The sequence below is a fragment of the Miniopterus schreibersii genome (assembly GCF_964146895.1).
Source record: "Miniopterus schreibersii genome assembly, chromosome: 8".
NCBI lineage: Eukaryota > Metazoa > Chordata > Mammalia > Chiroptera > Miniopteridae > Miniopterus > Miniopterus schreibersii.
The window spans coordinates 78,626,725-78,652,288 of NC_138109.1; the positions used below are offsets into that span (position 1 = coordinate 78,626,725).

The window sequence follows — 25,564 nt, forward strand, 5'->3', positions numbered from 1 at the left end:
TAACTTTTAACTTGAATCAACATAAAAGTTAATCCACATTCAAGGTAAGTACAGACAAAAGTTTTTCAGGCCTCTGAATCATTATCTTGACATCATAGAGATATCTGGAGTACTATATGGATCTATTTGAAAGATGTACTCACTCTCTGTTCATCATCGAACACTTGGGAGGGCATACAAGATTTTGCTGCCATGTGAGACTGAAAGAGCTGAAAAAAATTAAAATACAGATATTACTCCAAAAAACCTATATTTAAATAATGTATTTACATTAAAAAGAAATTCTCATATTTTCATTATTACCAAATTTTGACTTGTAAACTATAAGAGTGACTCATGTTTAAAACTTTTCTTGCTAGGTATCTGCATAAGTAAATAATATATAATGTTCAACATATAATACACATTAATGCACTTACCCACACATAATTAAAAAAATAGCAAACGCTCATTTACATAAAGGAAAACAAAGAACATTACTTTTTATTTGAAAGATTTTATGGGATTAAATAAGGAAATTAAGCTATTTCACTTAAAAAATACTCTAGTAGCCAAGAGGCACTCAAAATTCAGTATATTCCACTGTAGGATGCCAGGGGAAATAGATATATTAATTCTCCAATTTCAGTATAGTTGGGAAAGCAGGGATTTTAAAATGTGAACATGTCCCTAAGTTATCCAATTAAAACAGAAGTAATTATCATTTATAAAACTATTATGTGCCCATCACTATGCTAGTTTATTATATGCATTTTCTTATTTAAACCTTACAACAGATATGAGCTATACATTCCCACAGCCTGCATGAGAAAACTACGATTCAGAAAGGTTAAATAACTTACCCCGAATCATACAGGCCAGTAAGCCAGGTCTGATCTGACTGCAAAGCTGTTCCTTCTACTGTCCCAAGTTGTAAACCAAATACATATTCACTGTGCTTGCAACAGTCAGGAATGGGAGAAGAGAGGTGTGAAAGAAGCTGTGTGAATTTCAAAGCAATGCTGCCTCAGAATGCACTACTATTCTGAGTATAGCACAAGACGCTAAGGAAATGCGTGCATTGTTAAAAAGTAATATTAATATGGGTGTAAGAAAACATGCAAACAGTGCCCATGAGAATACAGCGCACAATAAGCTTCCTTCCTACCTTGAATTCCCCTAGTATCACAACAATTCTGCTCCCCAGAGGCTACCAGCTTCTTATGCCTCCTTCCAGAGACAGACCATGCATGGAGAAACATACATGAATATGCAGGTCTCTTTTGTTTACAGGAGCAGCCCATTGTTCTGTATTGTTTTTTGTTGTTTTGTTTGTTTTGGGTTTTTTGCTTAATCTATCCAGTACCCAGATCTACCTCATTGTTTCTATAGTGTAGCATTCTGTTCTGCATACTACAGTATATATAGATGTCCTATCTTTATTTAAGCAGTCCCCTGGTCTTTAATTACAATGAACTATGCTGCAGTGATGAAAGGGAGAGCCTTACCACTGGAGCAAGGGAGTGGTGTTTCTACACCTCACCCGCTCATCCCATCCCATCCCATCCCATCCCATCCCATCCCATCCCATCCCATCCCATCCCATCCCATCCCATCCCATCCCATCCCACCCCACTCCACCCCATCCCATCCTCCCCCTCCCCGGTGTGAATGCAATCCCCCCCACCACACACACACACAGGTATACTTCACGACTGGATATTATGGAATGCTAACAACCACCTTTTTCTGGACCATATGGGTAATCAAAGCTTTTGAAGGCTATCCTTGTTAAATAACCACTACACATACAGTGTTTCCAAATCCTAAGTAGCTAACTGAACACATTGTTCCAACATGAAATGACTCTTATCAGTTGGAAAATGCCACTGTATGAAAGTACACCTACTGGCTGTGTTTCACAATTTTAAAAGTAAGAAGCGCATAATGATACAAAGCACATCAGACTGGCCTGAAGTTTGTTTTTCGTTTTTAACTATACAAATACTTCACCTTACTCCCTCCAGTCAGCCCCCTGCCATTCTAATAAGCCCCCTCAACTCTAGTCACTGTGTGGATGGACATAAGCAGATTGCATCCCTCTCCTACACCAGGACAGAAAAGAGGGTGGTAGTTATGGAGATTTGGAGAAAGGAAATCACTAAAAGCCAGAGCAGTTTCCAGGAAGACAAGGATAATGAACTGAGTCAGAAAGTGATATAAGCATCAGATAAGGTGGCATTTAAGGTAGGAAAAAACCCTGAGCACCAGAAGGAGGCAGAATTTTGTATATGGAGAAAGTAAACAGTGGTTATTGAGTTTGGTGAGAAAAGAAAGGGTTCATTGGTCTCCTGCTGCAAAGTTATGACTGAGGTTGATAAACTGATTAGGGACACTACAGATCAGTATCTGAGGAAGTTTGAAGCGTCCATCTAAAGAGTCTGACTTGTGGTAAAGGCAAAACAGTGCCACAGAAAATATCTTTTTAGGGGCCCTGTTCAGAACCTCGCATTACATAAACTGAATAAGAGAGCAGAACACTGCAGACTCAGTGTTACTTCCTAATGTAACGTACTATTTGCACATATAAGTGAAGGAAGTGAGGTGTCACACACCTAACTTACTGAAGACTGTTATTTCCCCTTATCTATATAGAACTTTAATTAAAACCAAACTTTTTAAAAATTACAGTAAGAGAGTAGTTGTCAGTTTTTAATATAATGGATAGCATATGACTAGATTTTTGTGAAATGCTGCTCAGTAAGCAGTTTGGTTGGTAAGTAAAATTTGCTTAGAAAACAAGATTGATTTTGTACTCATTTGTCATTAAACTTTGACTAATAAAACCTGGGTTACATTTCTGTCATTTATGTAAATTCATATCAAATATCTGCTTTTGTTTATTCATTTCCTGTGTTTCTGAATACTTGCCAAAAAAGCCTATTTAAAATCTCTGTGGATAAATGTTTGATCAGGAAGTAAGAATGAGTCACATAAAAGTATTATAAATAGTTGTTTTTAATATTTTCCATTATTACTAATTTACTAGCCAACTTTCCAAAGCAACTTTTAGAATGAAAACAGTTTTTAATAAATGAACAGGACATTACTGGAAGTAAACAATAAGGGGACCAGAGTTGACCCAGTCCTTCTAGTGGTGAGCCCTGAATTAACAACCTGAAGTGGAATTTCATCTGCTCTTTACTGACCATGCACTTACTATATGCAAATCACTATGCTGGGCACTGGGGTCTCGGGAGGAGGAAGAGATGGCCCTTGACCTTAAGAAGTTATCTCAGAGAAACACAAACTCATAGCAGACAATCATAATCGCATTCCAAGGAAAAAGGAAGACTAACAAAATCACTACGCCTGCACTTGACTACACACACAAGTTTGCTTTTTTTAATATTTTTTATTTTAAATACATATATATATCATACATATAGAAACACACATAGATTTAAATTTATATACTTACCACCTAGAAGGAAAAATATTAAATAGTACCTTTAACACCTAGCAAAATCTAACACATTTATTTACTTATGTATTCACTTTTAAAAGTTGTAGTATATAATGAGTCATAGAAAAAAGTGCCAGAACATTCTGGGGTAGCTGGAGGAAAATCAAGTTCTCCCTCTTCTTCAACATCTCAGTGTGGGCAGTATGGACAATACAACAGAGGTGGTACAGAACTTGTCCTGGGGCCCTTTGGGAGACATGTAGAGGGCCTTTTTCCTATCAGTCAATTATGGGAAAATACGTGGTGATTCTTTCACAATAGGACCCTAGATAACTTTCCTTAGCCTACTTGGAAACATTCCTTAGAGACTGCCTTACAGCCTCTCTAGGTATAACAATCAGCCCTGGGGGAATAGAATTCTGACTTGACCTTTAAAATAGCTTCATTTTAACTTCACTGTCTCACAATTTTTATCTTTATAAAGTTAATCAGAGTAATAGAACCAACTTTTCAAATTGCCCCCTGGTGTTTCTTGGAGTCTTAAGACCAAAAATAAATAAATAAAAATCTGGGCCTATTTAATGAGTTTTGAGAGGACAAGGCTCTTTGGCTTAAAACAGTAATGTAAAAGATTACACAAACTCATTCTTTAAAATCATTTTTTTATATCTTCAGGTAAAGAAAACTTTAAAAGAAAGTTAATGGTGCTGATCTAAAATTTTCCTAAAAATCAATAGTGATATTACCTTATTCAAATTATGCAGACGATGACTCTACAAGTAGATGCTAATTACAACACAGGGAAAAGAGAATTCAACTGAAATCAGTAAGACTTGGTAATACAAGGCAGAGCAACACACTGGCCTCTCGTGTGCATGTCCCGCGTGTATCTCCCCCAGGAGAGTCTCAGTCTAGGGCAGCTTAGGGTAGTCCAAGACCCATCAATGTATCAATTTTGCCTCAATTTTACCACCATCTCCAATAAATACAAAACTTAAATGATAACTAAACAGACTAATAGTCAGCCTCAAAATATCAAGCCAAGGAAGTTCTTGATAGTTGTTCATGTAAAAGAGTTAGGGGTTTCAAGCTTAACAAAAGCTTCCAGTATTATATGGCTGCTTAAAATACAAATGCAAGCTTATTTTGAAATTGCTCGCCCCCCTTAACTAGAAAAAGAGTATTTCATGTTTATTATAGGAAAAAATTACTGTTTCTAATTATGTCATTTTAATAACACTGCAATAAATGTTCCTCTTGTAGCAGCCAAAGAGGTCCTCCACTCAGATCTCCCTTCCAGCAAGAACTTGCCCTTTGGCTATGGAGAATGCAGTTAGTTAGCTGATAGCCTCCAGCTGCAGTGCCTTCAGGTCAGCACAGTATTCAATCCCAGACCAGCTCTTCCAAGGAAGCCCCTATCTAAAGACCAAGCACAGTGACAGTGTCAGGACCTGACCCCTTCTGCCCTAAGCAGGCAACCTAACAAGCAGTGAAAGCTCTCCACTGGGTTGGCCCAGACTTTGCCAGACTTGCAAGATCTCTGAGGCTCTTTCTGCCCAATTCTGCTTCCTAACCTCTTTCCTTTTACAGACGTCGAAATCTGCACCAAGGCCTGATCGCTTTTCCTCTATAGCCTTGCTTCCTCCCTTTCTCTTTCACAGGCATTACCTCTCCTCCCCACCTTCCACCCTCAATCAATCTCTAACACTCCTAATTCTTTAACATCTGCTTCCCTGAGGATCCATAGGGACTCTCCTGTATAAGCATCTGTTAATTTCCTCATAATAAATTCCTAGAATGTAATAAAGGTCAAAGGTATAAATATATTGCCAAACTGACCCTCAAAAAGGCTGTGCCTGCTTATTTTCCAAAATTAATATATAAAAGAGGTGTCCATTTCATCATATAGTCATTAAATAGGATATTAACAATTTTTATGTGTCAATTTGATAGGCAAAAATAAGTTAATTTGCCTTCTCGTATTTTGAACATTTTATTTCAAGTTACTGCCCTGAAAAGTGTATGGTATGTTTTCATAAATTACCAGTTCATGTTTTTCCCCACTTCTCTATCAGAGTAATCCTTTTTTGTTTCTCTATGAGCTGCTGGATATAATTGTAAGGTTGTTATGTGTATTGCAAATAGCTTTTCCTGATTTGTCACTGATCTTTTCAATTTTCAGAGTCCAATCTATCAACCTTTTCCTTTATAGTTTCTTCCATAAATGTACAGCTTAGAAAATCTTTCTCCACCCTGAGGTTTTTATTTATTTTATTTATTTATTTTTAAAAGGTTGGTTTTTTTTAATATATCTTTATTGATTTCAGAGAGAGGAGAGGAGAGGGAGAGAGAGAGATAGAAACATCAATGATGAGAGAGTCACTGATCGGCTGCAGCCCGCAACCCGGGCATGTGCCCTGACCGGGAATCGAACCCCGATCGCCTGGATCCTAGGTCGATGCTCAACCGCTGAGCCACGCCCGGCTGGGCCACCCTGAGGTTTTTTAAAAAAATGTATCTAAATGTTTTTCAAGTTGTTTTATGATCTCATGTCTTACACATAAGTTTTTAAGCCTTCTAAAAATTACATTCTAGTAATTTGTGAGTTAAGGAAATCTGACTTTCCCCAACATTGCTAGCCTACTGCACCATCAAGAAACAGCAAAGTGTACTCAAACATCTAGAGTCAGTCTTAAGAAATGAATCTTTCAAGGGAAAAACAAGGACCCATGAATGGACCAGAGGCAGATTTGACACAATAAAAAGAAATTACTAAAGGACTAGACTGTCTAACACGCATGGAATGGGCTGCCCCATGAAGGATTCAGTTGCTGGCCATGGCTAGGGGGCTTCAAACAGGTGACACAGTCATCATCGACTGGGAGGCACACTGGAGAGCTGATTTCTGTAGAGTGGGAAGCAAAATAATGTTTCTAAAGTCTCCTTCATCTCAGATGTTATGACTGAACACCTCTGAGCAAGCACTGAGGAAAAGTCTGTGATACGATGGAGAATGAAGAACGAGTCATGGAAACACCACGTACAGAGAAGGCGGATTAAGGAAAGATAAGAAATTGCACTTCTCAGAACTAAATCTCAAGGCTTATATAAGTGAAAAACAGAAAGCTAGAATTCCTGGGAGAGAGCATGTTCCATGCAGAGTAAGCAATAAAACAGCCAACCAAATCTTAGAAGTGATTTATTTAATCCAGGAAAAGCAAATGGGACAGAGCTGAAAAAAGAGGGAGGCAGAAGAAACTCATTAAAAGGTCATAAAATTGACAAGGAACATTTGGGGGGGAAATACTGAGGAGTTAGCATGAAGCCTATCAATGCACATTGCTTTTCATTTATTCTACAAATACACACAATATTTACTAAAAGGCCGTATATTTTCAGGACAGAATAACAGACCCCAGCCACTGAGGATCAAAGGTGAGTAAGCCAAAATCCTTGCAATTTAAATTTCCGTACAGGTGCAAGACATGAATCCAACTTACGGACAAGACACAGCAATAGCTTGGGGTATAATGAACCCTGCACGGTCAGATAAAGGACAGCCAAGAAAAGGCTTGAGTTGAGACTTGAAGGAGAAATAGTTTTCCTAGCAAATGAGAAAAGAAGGTAGGGGAATCAATGTACGCAAAAGCATGCAAGTATACTTGGTATGGCTGCAAAACTGCAGTAAGCTCATTACTGTTTAAGCCTAAGGAGGCTTAAGTTCAAGTGCAAGAACAGCAGGTGATGTGAGGCTGGAGTAGGTAACAGGGGGCTTGGCATCCACTCTGCCTTAGAGTGAGGCCATGGGTGCCTTAGAATGTCTTAAACTAATTTGATAGATGTTACAGTGAAGCAGGGGGGGAAAAAGATAAATCAGCACGGGTTTGAAGCAATTTTGGAAACACTGAGTTTAAGGTTCCTATGAGCACCTTAGGTCCCTCAAGGAGTGTCCACCTAATCATCTGAACTTTTAAAGTCAAGTGTATCGTTAATCTAGGGTAATTTTTACACGATCATTAAACATAAACACAGTGGTAATTCCATTACTCTTGCAGTTTCCACTGATCCCACAGGCTTGAACTCTTCCACACTGATAAGAGCACTTTTAAAAACTGAGCCCAACTCACTAAGCCTGTCAGGCTGACTCTTTAGACTGAACATAGTTAATACTATACTACTGGCAACAGGCTGAAGATTAAAAGGTATTATCTTACTTTAAAAAGTGAGAATATACATCAGATAAATTTCTAATTTTCATTTTATGTTAAATCAATCTTCAAAGGAAAAAAGTTGCATATACTAAAAGTCTATATAAAATACTGACTATGGAGAATATTACTACAAAGATTAGAAGCAACAATTATGAAAATAAAGAGGAATGATATAATGTGATATTAAGTGACAAAAGAACATAAGACTACTGACACCATGGTTAAAATTATTTATGCATACAAGGGAGCATATACAAAGTATGATTCTTGGGAGAGTAGAATAAATATTTCCTTTTCTTCTTTATATCCATTAATGTCCTCACTTACATAAATTTAACAAAGACTAAAGTAAAAAAATATATCTTCTTCAAATATCTGTAAAAAATGCATTTATTCAGATATGTATTGAGTGTCTACTATGTTCCATGAACTGTACTAGGCACTGGGAATGCATCACTTAAAATAAAAAAGAATCCCTGCCATTACAGAGCTTCCAGTCCAGTTAGGGTAAGACAGGCAAAAATCAAAGTAAAGCATATGCTATGATATGATAATAGAGAATAAATACAATAATAAAAAAGGAAAGGATAGAAATGTGGAGATGGAAGGGGTGCGGGTGCCATTTTGAACCAGGTGGCTAGGGAAAGCCTAACTGAAAAGACCTGCGGGGTTAAAGGCACCGAGCTATGCAAAGGATGTCTGCAGGAAGAGCATTCCAGGCAGAGATCCTGAGGCAGGTGTGCGCTGCCGTGTTTGAGGAATAGCAATGAGATCAAGCAGCTGCAGCGGAGAGAGGGAGAGGCAGAGTGGCCAGAGAGAAATGCAGCGCCAGAACATGCAGGGTTCTTGCGGCTTATTGTAAGGATTTGGCTTTGAAGGTTTTTGTATAAGGGGGATGTGATTTTTCTTTGTCCTAAAAGGTTCACTAAAGTTCCTATGTAGAAAGCAGACTGAAGAATGGCAAGGCAGAAACAAGACTAGTTAAGAGAATACTGCATTAATCCAGGAAGACATCATGGCAGAATGTTAGTGTAGAAGAGGTAAGATGTGTTCAAATCACCTACCTTGAAGGTAGAACCAAGAGAACTTGCTGAAGGCTCAATGTGGGATGTGAGGAGATACGGAGAATGGTCCCAAAGTGTTTGGCTTGAGCAATAAGGAGTAGGGAGCTTCCATTTACTGGAACTGGGAAGACTGGAGGAGGAGGATTGGGGAAGACCAGGAGCTCTCTTTGGAACATGTTAAATTGGAGATGCCTATTAGATAGAGTGAAGTACTGAGTATGTAGTTGGATAAACAAGTTGTGTGTGCAGAGATATCTGGACTGAAGAAAACAATTCTGAAGTCATCGATACGTGGCTAGTACTTAATGCTGTGGGATGAGATGAAATCACCCAGGGATTGTAGGTATTCAGAAAAGAGAAGGGATCACAGAATTGAGCCCCGGAGGAATCCCACATCTAAAGGTTGGAGAACTGAGGAGCAACCAGTCCAAATGGATGAGAAGGAGGGTGAAAGAAATCCAGAAAAGTGTAGAGTCCTAGAAGACAGGTAAAAACAGTCCTTTAGGGAGGAAAGAAGAATTTGCCACTACCATTCCTTTACATATCGTGTGTGGCTGCTTTCAGAACACAACAGCACTGCATAATTGACAAAGACCTCATGGCTCACAACGCTGAAAATATTTACTATTTGACCCTTAAAGTGTTTGCTAACCCTTGATCTAGAAAAATAAGAGGGTGAATGAATGAGGAAAATGCAGTACAATTTTTGGGCAGCCTCTTGAGTTTAGTGATGATGATGTTAAAGTAAAACCACTCTGCATGATTTTCCTCCATCATATTTAGCTGTTCGGGTGCAAGAGCAGAGTCCAGGGACAGTTTAAGTGTGTGGGGGGTTTGCAAGGGGAGAATGAAGGAGCAAGAGGGGAAACTGGGATGGGCAAGAAAATAATTATACATGTTACAAGGATGGACTTAAAGCTGGCAAAAGAGGACAAGAGGGCATGAAGGATATGAAGAAAAGGGGAAAGCTAGTAGGATCAAGAGGTTAGGTCACAGACCTGTGGGACTTGTAGTTACCTGAGGGCGTAAACAGGCGAAGTAGGAAGTGTGGTCAGAGTGGAATGCCTGAAACTGAGATCAGGAGGCGGTGCAGTTACTGGGTAATGACAAGGTCAAGGTATAAACTAAAACAAGGAGGTTAAAGCAGGATATTTTAGGAGAGGAGGTCAAAACTGAAAGGCAGGGTACTGAAAGGATAATCTATGTGGATACTGAACTCACCCAGAATTACAACAGGTCTAATGTTAGAGAATTACAGAAAGCCAGTCGCAACACCATCGAGCACAGGGGAAGGTAGGATTTCAGAGATGACTCTGAACAAAGAAAGGTGGTGAGTACATAGTGTGAGAGCTAAGTGAGAATCAAAATTGGGAATACTTAGGCAGAGAATGATCTGGAACTGGCATTGAGAAGTAAAGTTGTGAACAACCATTCCTCCAGGAGAGTGATGGCAGGGGTAGATTTTTCAACAAGGTGCTGAAAGGACAGTGTTGTTTTAAAATGGTGCTGGAGCCCGGCCGGGCGTGGCTCAGCGGCTGAGCGTCGACCTAGGATCCAGGCGATCGGGGTTCGATTCCCGGTCAGGGCACATGCCCAGGTTGCGGGCTGCAGCCGATCAGTGACTCTCTCATCATTGATGTTTCTATCTCTCTCTCCCTCTCCTTTCCTCTGTCTGAAATCAATAAAGATATATTAAAAATAAAATAGTGCTGGAACAATTGGACTCTCAAATTAAAAAAGAAAAAAGAAAAAAAAGAAAAGAATCTCAATTCATATTTTCATACCTTGAACCACACACAAAAATTAGCTCAAAATGAATCACAGACCTAATAGAAGAAAAGGTATAAAAAAATCTTTGTGGCCTTACGTTAAGCAAAGATTTCTTAGCTATAACACCAAAAGCATGATCCATAAAGAAAAAATGATAAATTAAACCTAACAAACTAAAAAGCTGCTCTTTAAAACACTGTTAAGAGAATAAAAAACACACAAGACACCTACTTGGATAAAACACTGGTAAATCATTTATCTCATAAAGGACTTATACAATATATATATTTTAAAAACTTGTATAACTCAATAACAATTAGACAATAACTCAATTTAAAAAAATGGGAAAAGATCTGAACAGACACTTCACCAAGGGCACAGGATGCCAAATAAGCACATACAAGGCTCAATAACATTAGTCATTAGATAAATGAAAATTAAATGAGATTAATTTTAGAAATAAGTGATAGATTTTTATATTATTTGTTTTATAATTATTCTGCATGAAACGTGAATTATTTTTATAATGTTAATAAGTATAGAGATAAAAATCCAAAAAAAAACAATCATGAGATATCACTATATATGTATCAGAATTTTTTTAAATATATCTTTATTGATTTCAGAGAGAGGAAAGGAGAGGGAGAGAGAGCTAGAAACATCAATGATAAGAGAGTCATTGATCAGCCGCCTCCTGCACGCCCCCGACTGGGGATCGGGCCCGCAACCAGGGCATGTGCCCTGACCTGGAATCGAACCCTGATCGCCTGGATCCTAGGTTGACACTCAACCACTGAGCCACGCCCAGCTGGGCCAGAATTACTCTTAAAAAATTGAAAATACTGGCAAGGATGCAGACAACAGGAATTCTCAGTCTTTACTGCTAGGAATGCAAACTGGAACAAACATTTGCAAAAGAGTTTTTGCAAAAGAGTTTGGTAGTTTCTTAAGTTAAACACACAGTAATCCTACTCCTAGATATCACCCCAATTGAAATGAAAACTTATATTCACATAAAAACCTGCATGTGAATATATACATTTAACTTTACTCGAAACTCTTAAAAACTGCTAACAGCCCAAATATTCTTCAACTGGAGAAAGGATGAACAAAATAGTGTGGCACATCTATGCAATGGAATACTAGTCAACAATAAAACGGAACATGCAGCAACATGGACAAACCTCAAAAGCATCACGCTTAGTTAAGGAAGCCAGCTCAAAGGCTATAATAATTCCATACATATGAAATTCTGATAAAGGCAAAACAATAGGACCACAAAACTGATCAGTAATTGTCAGAGATTAGGAGGGGGACTACAAAGAAGCACAAAGGAATTTGGGGAGAGGGACTGATGGAACTGTTCTGTATGTTTGCGGTTGTGGTTACACAACTGTATACATTCACCAAACCTCATGAAACTCTATATACTAAAAAAGAGTAAATTTTACTGTACATAAATTGTAACTCATTAAAAAAGTTAATTCATAAAGATATAACAAAACTTTCTAACTAAAAGTAAGTAATCAATACATGGTAAAGTAGTAGCTCACAAAAACCTGGACTGAGGATAAACAAAATGATTAAGACAATATATGCATTATTTCATAAACAGCAACTAAAAGAAAATATACAGCAAAATATGCAAATACAAAATGAGATTTAAGTATTTTCTCCAATTGTTCAAATTACAATGCAGTATTAGGCTCTTTGGGCCCTCACTATGCAGAAACTATAGATTATAATTCTTTTCTTTTTTAATCTTCACCCAAGGATATTTCTTACCATTGCTTTTCAGAGAGAGTGGAAGGGGGAGGGGGGAGGGGGGAGAAGGAGAGGGAGGGAGATCTCGATGTGAGAGACACATCGATTGGGTGCCTCCCACATGCACCTCACCTGGGGCCGGGGATCGAGCCTGCAGCCAAGGTACATGCCCTTGGCCAAAATCAAACCCAGGACCCTTCTGTTCTCGGGCTGACATCTAACCACTGAGCAAAACTGGCTAAGGCTGTAATTCTTTACTATGCAACAAAATCTATTACTATATGACAAGCAGCCTATTTTCTCCCAAAACAGGGATCTCCTAGAATTATTTCAACGACCCATCTCACAACAGAAAAGAGAACATGACCTGTCAGTATAAACGTATGACTTAAGAAGGTTGTTGGAATTAACTGCTTATGAGTGGCAATAGATGCAAACTGCTGGTGCACTAAGTAACTGCCAAAGCCAGGGATGTGGACCTGGGGCAAGGAGGTACAATGACAACAGGAACAAAATAAGAGACAGTTTGTTCAACAAAGTTTGAGAAAGATAATCCTCACCCCTCCACCCCCAAATGGAGACAGTACTTAGCTCATGGGGCTGGGAGTATATATGTAATAATGCAAGCACTCTAATCCTTGCCATAGTGAATACACCCAGTGGATGTATTCAAAGCAGCAAAGAATAAATCCATATAAAAATATACCTTGAATACTTTAATGTTTGCAAAGATCTTTAGAGGTTACTAGACCACTAAAAAAGCAAAAATATGTCCAAAGAACTTAAAATGTCTAAAGTTCCCTTTAGTTTTAAATATATGTACATTAAAGAAAATTTTAAAGCTATTTTTTTCATGATTGCTAAATACAATTGAAAGGCATCTCATATTATTTTAGACTGAGTATATAGACAGTTTACAACTGCTAAAAAAAATGAAATAGGTGTACAATAGTTACTCCTTTATCTGTGGTTTTGCCCCATGGTTTCAGTTCCCACGGTGAACCACAGTTTGAACATATTAAATGGAAAATTACAGAAATAATTCATAAGTTTTACATTACGAGCTGTTTTGAGTAACTTTATGAAATCTCACACCATCCCATTCCATCGTCGGGGAAGTGAATCATCCCTATGTCCAGCATATCCACACTATATAAGCTTCCCACCAATAACTCACTTAGTAGTGTCTCCGTTATAAGACTGACAGTATTGCAGTGCTGTGTTCAGTAACCCTTATTTTACTTAATAATGGCCCCAAAACTCAAGAGTAGTGATGCTGGCAACTTGAATATGCCAAAGAAAAGCCATAAAATGCTTCCTTTTTAAGTGGAAAGGGTGTATGTACTAGGCAAATGGGAGAACTCTTGTAAATATAACAAAACATATGCAGGGCTTGTATGCTGAAAACTACATAATGCTGATGAAAGAAATCAAAGAAAATATAAAAAATGGGGAGAAATACTGTGTCCATAAGTTGGAAGACTCAACATAATAGAGATACCAATTCTCCCTAAACTGATATACAGACTTAATGTAATTCCTATAAAAATCCCAGCAACATTCTTTGTGATATAGATAAAACTAATCCAAAATTTATAATTAAAGGCAAAGGAACTAGCATAGACAAAACATTTTTGAAAAATAGAATAAAATGAGAGGAATCAGTCTGCTTTATTGCAAAATTTATTATTTAAATGAAGTAAGACTGTGCTAATAGAAAATCCAGAAATAGTTCCACACAAATATGCTCAACTGATTTCTGACAAAAGTGCAAAAGCAATTCAATAGAGGACAGACAGCTTTTTTGACAAATGGTGCTGGAGCATCCCTAGGCCAAAAAAATAACCCTTGCACTAAGTCTCGCACCTTATATAAAAATTAACTCAAAATGGGTGACAGGCTTAAATGTAAACCACAGACTGGAAAACTTTTGGAAGAAAAAATAAGAGACTACTTTTGGGATCTAGGGTTAGGTAAAGAATTCTCAGACTTAAAAAAAAGTACAATCCACAAGAGGAAAAATTGAAAAAAAGGATTTTATAAAAATTAAAAACTTCTGCTCTGCAAAAGGCTCTATTAAGATATGAAAAAACTACAAACTTGAGAGAAAACATCTGCAAATCATATATCAAGGAAGGACTAGTATCCAGAATATATTTTTTAAAAAACACACCTCTAAAAACAATTAAAAAAACCCAATTAGAAAATGGGCAAAAGACTTTCACTGAACAGAATATGCAGATGGCAAATAAACCCATGAAAAGATGTTTAACATCATTAGTCATTATGGAAACGCAAGTTAAAACCAATCATTACATACCTATCAGAATGTCTAAATAAAAAATAGAAACACCAAATGCTGGTGAGGAAGTGGAGAACCCGATCTCTCTAACATTGCTGCTGGGTATGGAAAATGTTCAAAAACACTAGAAAACAGTTTAGCAGTTTCTTACAAATCTTTAAACCCAGTTACCATGTGATCCAGCAACTGTACTCTTGGGAATTTATCCCAGAAAACTGAAGAGTTATGTTTTCGTTATTTTACATTATGTGTTACTGTGCATCAGTGTTCATAGCAACTTTATTCATAATAGCCCAACAATGGCAACAACCTAGATGTCCTTCAAACAAAGTGTGGTACATCCATACCACAGAATACTACTCAGCAAGTAAAAGGAACAAACTAATGATACACGCAACGACCTGGATGAATCTCCAGAGAATTCTGCTGAGTGAAAAAAGCCCAATCCCAAAAGGTTAAGTACTATGTGATTCTGTTAACAGTCATGAAATAACAAAATTACAGAAATGGGGAAAAAGTTAGTGGTTGCTAGAGATTAAGGAGCTGGGGTGGAAATGAGGTGGGTGTGGGCATAAAAGGGATCCTTCTGGTGATGGAAAGTTATCTTCACAGTATCAATGTTAATGTCCTGGTCGTGGCCTTGTGCTATGGTTTTGCAAATGTTGTTATTGAAGAAAGCTGGATAAAGGGTACGGGGATTTCTATTGCATGTGAATCTACAATGATCTCAAAATGAAAAGTTTAATTAGAAAATAAAGGTAGCCTTATTGCTGTATTGCAAAATAAGTGCAGCAATTGATAAGAAATCCAACACCAAGAAAATGAAGTGCTCTCTTCTGCCCAAGTTTAATTCTGATTACTACGAACCAGAGTTTATAAAACACATTTTTTCTCACCCACACATGCACACAAACACAACTGTAAAAGGCATAGTCCAGGTAGAAAAACAAGACTTCTCTAAGTACATCCTAGGGCAGAAAGAAAGCTGCCTGAATCAGGGCTGTCCAGGTGCCACCAAAGAAACCGGCTGTATAACTTTGGACACATCACCTAACCTCTCAGGCTACAATCTGAACTCTGTTCCTGCAACAGAAACTTCTAACTCAGGAGATTGCTTAGATCAGTTCTCAAATTCTTTGGTCTCAGGCCCCCAGAGAGCTTTTGTTTGCATAGTTTACATTTGTAGTATTAGAAATTAAAACAAAAGATTTGAAAGACAAGTATGCACGGAGACACATTCCATCGCCCTCGGAAGGTGAGGTCCCCATGACGTCGCCTCCGGAAAACTCCACGTGCCCTCACAAGGGAAGGAGTGTGAGAAAGGCGAGTAATAGCTCGGGATTGCTAGGAAAATAATTGTGAGCACACTTGGAGAACCGCTGGCTTACTAGCAAATGAGATGAAAATATATAACTGATTTGAAAGGTGTAAGACACCGGACAAATTAGTCACGTGTTACTTTAAAACACGAAGGTGCCAAGCGCCCCAAAAAAGGCGGGGAGAGGAGGCTCATCTCGCAGCAGCCCCGGCGGTTAGACGACAGGGGGCGGGCGCCGGGACCCCGCGAGTCGAGTCGGGCCCAGGCCACAGCCGTGAAGACCACTCCCGACGGCCCGTCGGCTCGGCGCGCCCGAAACCGTTACACGCGAGGGACCCTCCATCCCTGCTCCAGGTTTAACTTTCGGCAAAGACGGGAAGCCCTGCAAAAACCTGAGGCGCTGCCGCCGGCGCGGAGAGCTGGGGGGCGGGCGCGCCCGGGGCGGGCCCCCCGACGCCCCGCGGGCAGCGGGCGAGGATCCCGTTCCCGCCAGGGCGGGCGGGCGGCCCGCAGCCGAGCCCGCGAGGACCGCGGAGGGCGGGACCCGCCACCGCCCGCCGGGGCGGCGGGATGGGCTGCCCGCCGGCGCGGCGGGAGGAAGTTACGTTGGGACCCCGGGAAAGGCAGGGCGGCGACCCCGGAGTCAGGCCCTGGGGAGGGTCCCGGACTCACCAGGCGCCGCGTCTCCTCAGAGGTCATGGGTGCGGGCGGGCGCTAAGCGGGGCCGGCGGAGGGCGAGCGGGGCGGAGGTCTCAGCCCGCGCCCGGAGCAGCTGGTCCGGCGGAGGGAGCAGGGGGCGGGGGCGGGGGCGGACTCGGCGCGCGGGGCGCGGGCCGCGGGCCGGAGGCGGTGCTACCGCAGAGCCGGCCTCCGGGGTCCAGGGAAGGGGCGGGGCCAAGCCGGTGGCCTCAGTGACGCGGGCGGGAGCCAGCCTGTCACAGAGGGCCCCAGGATGCCTCACAGGACGAGTCACCGCTGGGGAACGTGGCCGCCGGGCGCTGGGGACGAGCGGGGGAGAAATGGGGCAGGACCCCTCGGCCAGGGGCGGTGGTCGGCGAGAGCGCGACTGCCGCCCGCGCGGGGGCCGGAAGTGGGCGGGGGCACGGGGACCCTGTCCGCGGGCGGCCCGCGGGAGCCGAGATTGCGGGCAGCGCGGGGACCGGAAGTGGGCGGGGCGGGGCGGGGCCGGCGGGGGCGTGTTCGCGCGGGGCGCGGCCCTGTGAGCTGGTGGCGGCTCCTCGCGGCGCAGACGGGAGGTTTGGAGCCCGAGGAGCGCGCGCCTGGGAGCCGACGGCGATGGGGCCGGGTTGAGTCTCCAGCCCGCCCGTCGTCGAGCCAGCGGCGCGACCGCGGATGGAGGGCCCGGCGGAGCTCGGCCCCGAGGCGGTGCTGCGCTTCCTCTCGGAGCGCGGGGGCCGGGCGGGACACGCCGAGCTGGTGAAACACTTCAGGGGCGCCCTGGGCGGCGACCCCGAGCGGCGCGCCCTCTTCAAGGAGCTGGTCAACGCCGTGGCCACCGTGCGCACCGACCCCGCCGACGGCTCCAAGTACGTGCACCTCAAGAGGAGGTTCTACGAAGGCCCCCCGTCGCCCAAGGCCGCGCCCCCCCGGGACCTGCCGCGCATCTCGGTGACCGCGGAGCCCGAGGCCCGCGACGGCGCGGAGGAGCCAGATGACCCGGCCAAGAGCGGGGAGAGCGGCCTGTGCCCCGAGGCGGCCTCCCCCGTAGCGCCCCCGGGTCCGGACTGCGGACCTGGCGATGGGCAATCCGCCGCCGCCGCGCTTGGGCCGCCCAGCCTGGCGGGCGACGGCCAGAGAGAGCCTTCCCCAAACGGCGGGGCCCGGAGGAAGAACTCGCGGCGCGACGCGCAGCCTCCGGCCCGAGCACCGGCCCCCGCGCCCGGCGAGGACCTGGACTCCCAGCCCCACGGCTGCGAGGAGGCGGGCGGGGGGAGCTCTCCCGGGGTCGCGACCACCCCGCGGTCTACTCGCCAGAACCTCCGGGACCTGGTGATGGGCAGCTCCCCGCAGCTGAAGAGGAGCGTCTGCACTGGCGGCAACAGCCCCGGGGGCTTCTCTGGGGGAGGACGCGGCAAAGGCGGGGGCGACTCGGACAGCGCTTCCGTTGCTTCGTCGTCGGCAGAAGAGGAGAGCAGCAGCGGGGGCTCGGTGACGCTGGACCCCTTGGAGCACGCCTGGATGCTCTCGGCCTCGGACGGCAAGTGGGACAGCCTGGAAGCGCTGCTCAGCTGCGAGCCCGGCCTGCTGGCCAAGCGGGACTTCATCACCGGCTACACTTGCCTGCACTGGGCCGCCAAGCACGGCCGGCAGGAGCTCCTGGCCATGCTGGTCAACTTCGCCAACAAACACCAGCTGCCGGTGAACATCAACGCCAGGACGAGTGGAGGCTACACCGCCCTGCACTTGGCAGCCATCCACGGGCACGTGGAGGTGGTGAAGTTGCTGGTGGGGGCCTACGACGCAGACGTGGAGGTCAGGGACTACAGTGGGAAAAAGGCGTCGCAGTACCTGAGTCAGAGCATCGCCGAGGAGATCAAAAACCTGGTGGGAGCCCTGGACGACGACGAGGGCGAGATCTCCGCCGGCAGCGGGGGTGGGCGCTGGAGGCTTTCAAAGGTACTCCCCTCGCACCTCATCACCTACAAACTCTCGCATGTCCTGGAGGATGGAGGGGACCACCACCACCACCACCACCACCACCTGGCTGAGGGATGGGCAGGAGGCAAAGCAAAGGACCCAGGTCGCAAAGCCTCAGGCAGCTCTAGTGGGCGGATAAAACCCAGACTCAACAAAATCCACTTCCGAACCCAGATCATCCACACCACACCCTCTTTCAGAGACCCGGAGCACCCTCTGGAGGAGGGAGAGCAGGAAGAAGACCGGTCTCTTAAAGGCCACTTACCCTCATTCAAATTGAGACCAAAGTCCAATGTATTTGGGTAAAAGTAATTTTTTCAGAAAATTCTAATGTTTATTTGTCGACCGAAATACAATACTAGATGTAGGCAAGTAAGTGAGACCAGAAAAGACAGGCTAAATTATGCATTCTTTGGGGGCTTGGGATGGGGGGGCGGGGGAGGGAGTTTCCCCTAGTATTCTGGGTGAGGTGGAAAGCTTTCCAAGTGACTCGTCAAACCTTGACCTAGGCCCCCTTTCCCCATGCCATCCCTCTGCCCTGGAGTCCCTGTTTGTGAGGACTAGATATGTATCTAAATTGGGGATACAGAATTGACCACTGAGGGTTCCTTTGATTTAACTATTATTGAATGCTATGCCAAGTGAGGAATATTGCATGTTTATGACTGTTTTTTTAAAAGTGGTTACCCTTCCAAAAACAACAAGATATGCAAATTGTAATGAAACTGGTAATATTTGTTAGGTGTGAACAAAAACTACATACTGCCCTATATTTTTTACTAATTGCATTTGCTTTTTAAGATGCTACAGGAAGGACAGGTAAGAGTTGAAATGCAAAAATACTAATTAGAGAATAATGGGAATAAAAATGGGAATCCGGTTGGTATCCTGTTGTATAGTAAGTGCTCAACTATTTTTTAAAAAGCAACTTCAGCTTTAAACACTGAACTAAAGAAACAGGCAACATTCACTTTTGAGTTAACCTGTACTATGCTTCCTCTTAACTGTCTCATCACTGCAATAACTACACAAATTATTATTTAAAGAAAACACCTTTAACAAACATACGGTACTTTTAAGTAAAATGTTGCCTGTGGGCTCTGTTTCTCTGATTCTCACTACCTTGTTTTGTTATTCTAAAAGTAAAATTTTCTGAAGTTTTTATTCTGGGTTTATATAACCATTGGTTCTATTTGACATGACCCTGGTCTGATGGTGCTTGAGTTGAATTGCCTACAGAAACTCTGGTTTAGATGATTAGCAAAAATTGGCATAAGTGTAAGTGAGCCTATGCTTCTGTGAAGTAATTTTTAAATCAACTTATGGTACACTTTTTGTTTTACTAATAAAACAGGCTCATAGTCAATGCTTTGTAGCAGTATTTTGCAAATGTTTAAAATACTAAATTCTTTCAATTTTCCATTGTTTCCTTGAATCTAATAGACATACAGTGAAGTTATTGAGAAGCTGGATAGTAAATCTACCCAGTTAAAATAGCACTTTATAAAAGGGAAAAGGGAAGAGATGGTACTAATTTCTATATTTAAATGCTGCTGGCTATTGAATTCCTTTGCATATAAATGAAAAATACCTTTCATTAAAATTAAAGACTTACATGTGGTTCTTAATTACATTCCATTCAAATATATCAGTGTGACTGTTTTATAATTATTGTAAGTTTAACTCAAAAGCATATTAAATCTATTTGTAATAAAATTCAAAACGACTTTTGTGGGAGACTTAATTCCAACAAGTCCTTCTCTTAGTCTTTTTGGTCTCATTGCTGAAACAAATACCTGCAGCCTGTAGAGATTAAGGAGTGAGTTAACTTGCAGAGTGAATGAACCAATATATGAATTGCACACCACTGCAGTCTTTAGAGATCTTAGATCTTTAATTTCCTAAGTCACAGAAATTTGTAACAAGTTTGTCACACCTCTCTAGATTGAATTTGTTTAAATGTTAATGAAAAATATTCACATAAAATGTATAGACTATTATCCATTTATGTGCCTTTATTTTTATTTTAGGATTATGGAAATAGGTCATGTACTTTTGAGAAGCACTTTTTGCATACATGTAGGTGAAAAACAATCTAATTTTGTATAAATTAAAAGTAGATTCCTTGAAGGTGAAAGTAACCATTTGCTCTGAATTTTATACACACTACCTGTATCTAGTGCAGAATAAGCTATAACTTCCCACTGAGGAATCTTACCTTTCATTGCTTGTAAAGCTAAAGTTGAACTATAAGGAGTAGACACTTCAGATCCATCTAAACATTCTATTGAATAGTCAGTATTAAGCTCTTAAATGCGTATGTTACTAATTAACTGCACAAACATCTATAATTTGCTAAATCTTTGGAGATTGAGCCAATAGTTCATTTAACTTGCTTTTCACATTAGAGATTTTAACTTTCCTGATAAAATTTACTTTAAATTTTCAAAAATCATTCCTGAGGGGAAACTACATGTAGCATTCCTTGTCATGATGTGCTTGTATAGCATTTTCAGCTACTTAACTCTACATTCCTTTTACTTTTCAATTTCCCAGTTGAGATTATAAAGAGCTAATGATTTGTGTAATTTGATATTTGTAGAGTTGTAAATGGAAATGATGTCAGTTACTTAGATGTTTGTTGATGTGAAACTGTGTGGTTAGAAAACTCAAGAATGTCCATGTGTTTTGTATAGGTACATTTGAAACTAATGAATGTATGCCACAGTTCTCTTCACTTTTATGGTATTTAAAATGCAACTAGCTTATATAACTTGAATATCTGGTACTATTTCATTCATGCCTGAAATCTTGGAGTCCAAGATGCCTTGTCTTTTATTTTTTAAATAAGTAAAACTTTGGGAGTTTAGAATGTCAAATTTGTAGTTTGTTTTGTCAAAATAAAAGGTTCACAATGGATTTTTTTTCTCTGAATTGTCTAAATCTCTCTAGTCCTTTATCATGTTTTATGGTTCACACAATGCTTTTTGAAGTTTCATTTTATTTGACCTCTTCCTATCCCTTAAAGCTACTGGCCATATATCCCTAATTTACAGATAAGGAAATGAAGGTCGATTGCTGTTCAGGGTCATGAAGTAAATGGCAGTAAGATCTTAAGATTGGATGTTTTTTCACATTATCTTTTCTACACTTCAGATGGCCAAAATTTGACAGAACTGCTGTAGTTTGGCACCAGTGATAGGCAAATCAACTATTGCCTCTGCCACTATCTTTTAAAAAAAGCCTATGTCTCCTGCATACACCGTCTGCCTACCATGAACCCTCCCCACCCAGACTGACTCTTCAGAAAGGTATGGGGAATGCCTTTTTCTGTTTTCTTCAGCATCCATCAAGAATTGGACATTAATGATTTCACTTTCTCACCAAGGCTGCCTTTGATCTTTATTTTAACAAAATTGACCTCTATCAGATGGCAGAGGACGATCCTATTATGATTGGTGCTGGGTTTTTTTGTTATTGCTGTTGATTTATGACAACTTAAAAACTTTTTTCACTATAACTGAAGTACTATGTAAATATAGTCTCCATTTCTAAAATGACTGTTTTCCTTAGAAGTGTGTTTCTTGAAAGGATTCATTGAGCAGTCCAATTGAACATATTTTTATAATTTTTCCTAGTGGAAAATTATTTTTTTATTTTGCTAAATAAATGGCATTATTTAGAGCTTTTTGTAAGTTCATCTCAAAAGTGCATACTCTGCAAACCATTGTTCCTTCAATGATGAGCCAAATTTTCGTGAAATGCTTAGTGTTAGAGGACTGGAATGGAACACGTGAGCTTATTTTTCAAGACACAGCACTGAGCTCTTTGCATCACTATCTGCTTTTTTCCTCTGAAGGAGCATCACTTTCATGTTACCATACTTTTTTCTCATCTTCTCTTTTAAATGTCAGTTTCCTCTCAGGAAGTGGCTTCCCCATTCAGTTAATGCCTATTCCACATTTACTGATGAGTATGTGACAAGTGCTGCCACTCTTGCACAGTGCCTGGCATCTTGAAGGTACTCAATAAGTGTGTTTTTCTTTTAATGGAAAACACTATAAAGAAGCATTTTGTAATGTTGCGTTATATGGGTAATTTCAGCAATGTGCATTCATACCAAGTAAATAGAGGTATATTTCATACAATATGGCTCCTAACTGCCAGACAACCACTTTATCTGCAGTCCAGCCAAAAGAACAATCTACTCCAATCCTGGAGGTAAAATCGACTTTATTGGGATTTTGTGAGCAATTTAAGAGATTTTTAAGAGTAAATTTGATATTAAAAAGTTTTACCTTATAATCGACTCAAGTACATAATCCCTAGGGAGAGTCTTTAACTCTACATTCTTATTTTTCAATTTCCAAATTAAGATTATAAAGAGCAAGTAATTTGTGTTATTTGTGGAGTTGTATTTATTGTTAATTGAAATTATGTCAGTCATTTAGATGTTGGTTTATATGGATATGTGGTTAGAAAACCCAAGTTTTCTGGCTTTAAATATTATCAGTATACAACAGACTACTTATTTAGTGGAACTCCAAAGAGCAAAATAGGAGATGAAGTTTAGTTTGGCCTAGAGAACTTTCTAATCGTCATTTAAAACATGCCATGGACTATCTCATGAGGTAGAGCACTCAACCTCTGGAAAGAATTGGTCAGAAGCTATGTGAGCACCTGAAAAGTTAAAATCAATTATGTAAAGCACCCTTGTAACTGATTGGGTCTTGAGAAACTGCTCTGGGCTATTTCCATTCTGACCAAAGATTTATTCAAAACTGGCCTGACTTAGAATGAAGTTAACCAGAGAAGTAGAGTCATTTAAGTTCTGTGCTTTTTTTAATGCAGTTTTATGCTGTTCTGATCAGCAAACCTGGAAATGCCCGTTTGAATACTCTTCTAGGTCTCTAAGAAACTTGGAGCTTAATAGTCTACAAATATAATTGAGCATCCTTGAAATTTGTCCAGAATTTTCAGATATTGATAAATGTGATCTTCAAGTTTCGTTTAGTCCATTTGGGCTGCTATAATAGAGTACCATAGACTAGGTGACTTATAAACAACAGAAATTGATTTCTCAGTTACGAGGCTGGGAAATCCAAGATCCGTTGTCTGATAAGGGCCTGCTTCCTGGTTCACAAACATGCGCCTATTTGCTGTGTCCTCACATAGCAGAAGGAGCAAGTGAGTTCTCTGGGGCCTCTTTATAACGGTGCTACCTTCATGACAAAATCACCTCCAAAGGCCCTACCTCATAATACCATCACTTTGACGATTAGGTTTCAACATACGAATTTGCCAGTGACACAAACATTCAGTTGTTGATGAAAAGGGGCCACATGCTAAGCTGACAAGCTCAGGGGTGGCCTGCATGGTGGCCTTGCAAACTCAGAGACCTAAAGTGACCACATAGGATGGTCTGAAGTTAAAACTTTTTTACCAAAAGCAGTCTATGGTGGGTAGTCACGTCCTAAGGCAGTATTTCTCCCTAACGAAGGTTAATCTTCACCTTAACTAAGCCTGTCTATCCATCTGTGATAACATAACTGATTAACATGCCTTTGTGAAAACAAAGTAATTTTCCTTTTTCTGGACCCCTCAAAGCACTACCACAAATCCCCACATTATCATCGTTATCATGTTAATTGTTGACTGTTAACTATCCTGCACCCACTTAAGAAGTGTGTGTCTATCATTTTACTTTTTATCCAATCCCAGAGATTCCCCTCCCCCATTTGCTTTCTCCCGCCTCCCTAATCTATCCCCAATGGATTTCATGTAACCCACTTACATCTCCTCTTTTGATTGTAACTTATAAAACAAGGTGCAAAACTGCCATTCTCTGGAGCATAATTTCAATCCATTGAGATTCTGCTTCCCCGATGTGTGGACAGTTTGGCTCAAATAAACTCACAAGAATTCTTCACAGGTTTGAATGTTTCTTACGTTAATATAATGTTGACACAGTCCGTAAACAGTCTGCACTCAGAGGCAGTTAAATTTGGTTGTCAGCAGCTCAGTGCTATGGCTGCATGCTGAGCCCTCTCTAAGGAGATTCTAAACCTGGCTGAGGGTTTTCTTTGGCTGTTTGAAAACAGTTACTACTCCCAGGAAGCTTACTATGTATGCCAGTTAAGGCTTAAAGCACTTTATAAAAGGTAAGCTGTTTAATTCTCCCAACTCCCCTCCCCACTCAATTCTGTTATCTCCACTTTATTGGTGGGGATATGAAGTGTAGAAACTGGCTGCTTGTCCAAACTCACAAAGCTAGCGGCTGGCAGAGCTGGCCTTGAACTATGGGTTTGTGGTAAGCACTAGGCTATGCCACTTCTCTGGGAACATAAGATACAGTCAACTGGCAGTAAGCTTATGTCAAGTAAGACACATTGAGATAATGCTCAGAATGGCAGTTTTGCACCTTGTTTTATACATTACAATCAAAAAAGATTTAAGTGGGTTCCATGAAATCCATTGGTGATAGACTGGGGAGGTGGGAGAAAGCAAAGTGGGGAAACCCCTGGGATTGGATGAAAAGTAAAATATACATTTTGTGCATAGGTGGATATAGGATAGTTAATAGTCAACAAATAACATGATAAAAATGAGAAGATTTGTAGTCTCTGCTCTGGTGCATTGGTTGTGCCCTGAGGGGTCTGGGAAAAGGGGAGTTACCCTGATATTCCAAAGGAATGTTATTTAGATGCAAAAGATAATAACCAGGCTCAGTTAAAGTAAGGATTGACTTTTATCAGGGAAGATTCTAGTCCAGGACCTGACTACCTGCCATAAACTTCTTTTAGTTAAGTTTTAACTTCAGACCATCCTTTGTGGTTACTTTAGGTTTCTGAGTTTGCAAGGCCACCACCCAGGCCTTGCCTGAGCTTGTTGGGTTAATGTGTGGACCCTTTTCATCCACACTTATAAGGCCACCACCTAGTGATGCAGAAATGGTGTAGAAAATTCATAGTCTATAAGAAACCAAACAAAAACCACAAGCAAGCATTAGTGGTTGGGACAGACACACAGGAA

The 25,564-nt window shown here is 41.2% G+C and overlaps 2 protein-coding genes across 9 annotated transcripts in view; one reads left to right on the top strand and one right to left on the bottom strand.

The window, feature by feature from the left end:
- The window catches only part of SEPTIN10 (septin 10), a gene marked incomplete at its 3' end in the record, with an annotated part of 48,448 nt that extends 31,547 nt beyond the window's left edge, over positions 1-16,901 (bottom strand). For 2 of the 8 annotated variants that reach the window (XM_081143842.1, XM_081143844.1), the window contains exons 1-2: positions 16,547-16,882; positions 144-209 (exon numbers count right to left, since the gene is read on the bottom strand). In XM_081143842.1, coding sequence (XP_080999968.1) covers positions 144-209; positions 16,547-16,573 — 93 coding nt within the window. In that variant the 5' untranslated portion in view covers positions 16,574-16,882. Of the gene's footprint in view, positions 1-143; positions 210-842; positions 938-16,546 lie in introns of all 8 variants that reach the window. The other 6 variants (XM_081143846.1, XM_081143845.1, XM_081143848.1 and 3 more) reach the window with 6 other exon arrangements.
- Positions 16,902-17,044: 143 nt separating this feature from the next.
- Positions 17,045-21,451, top strand: SOWAHC (sosondowah ankyrin repeat domain family member C). Its single transcript, XM_081143841.1, has one exon. It carries the CDS (start codon positions 17,228-17,230, stop codon positions 18,836-18,838), a length of 1,611 nt encoding a protein of 536 aa, XP_080999967.1. The 5' UTR covers positions 17,045-17,227; the 3' UTR covers positions 18,839-21,451.
- Positions 21,452-25,564: the final 4,113 nt, after the last annotated feature.

Bases quoted from the DNA above. Each gene is read 5' to 3' on its own strand.
- SOWAHC (XM_081143841.1), top strand. From the start codon at position 17,228: ATGGAGGGCCCGGCGGAGCTCGGCCCCGAGGCGGTGCTGCGCTTCCTC.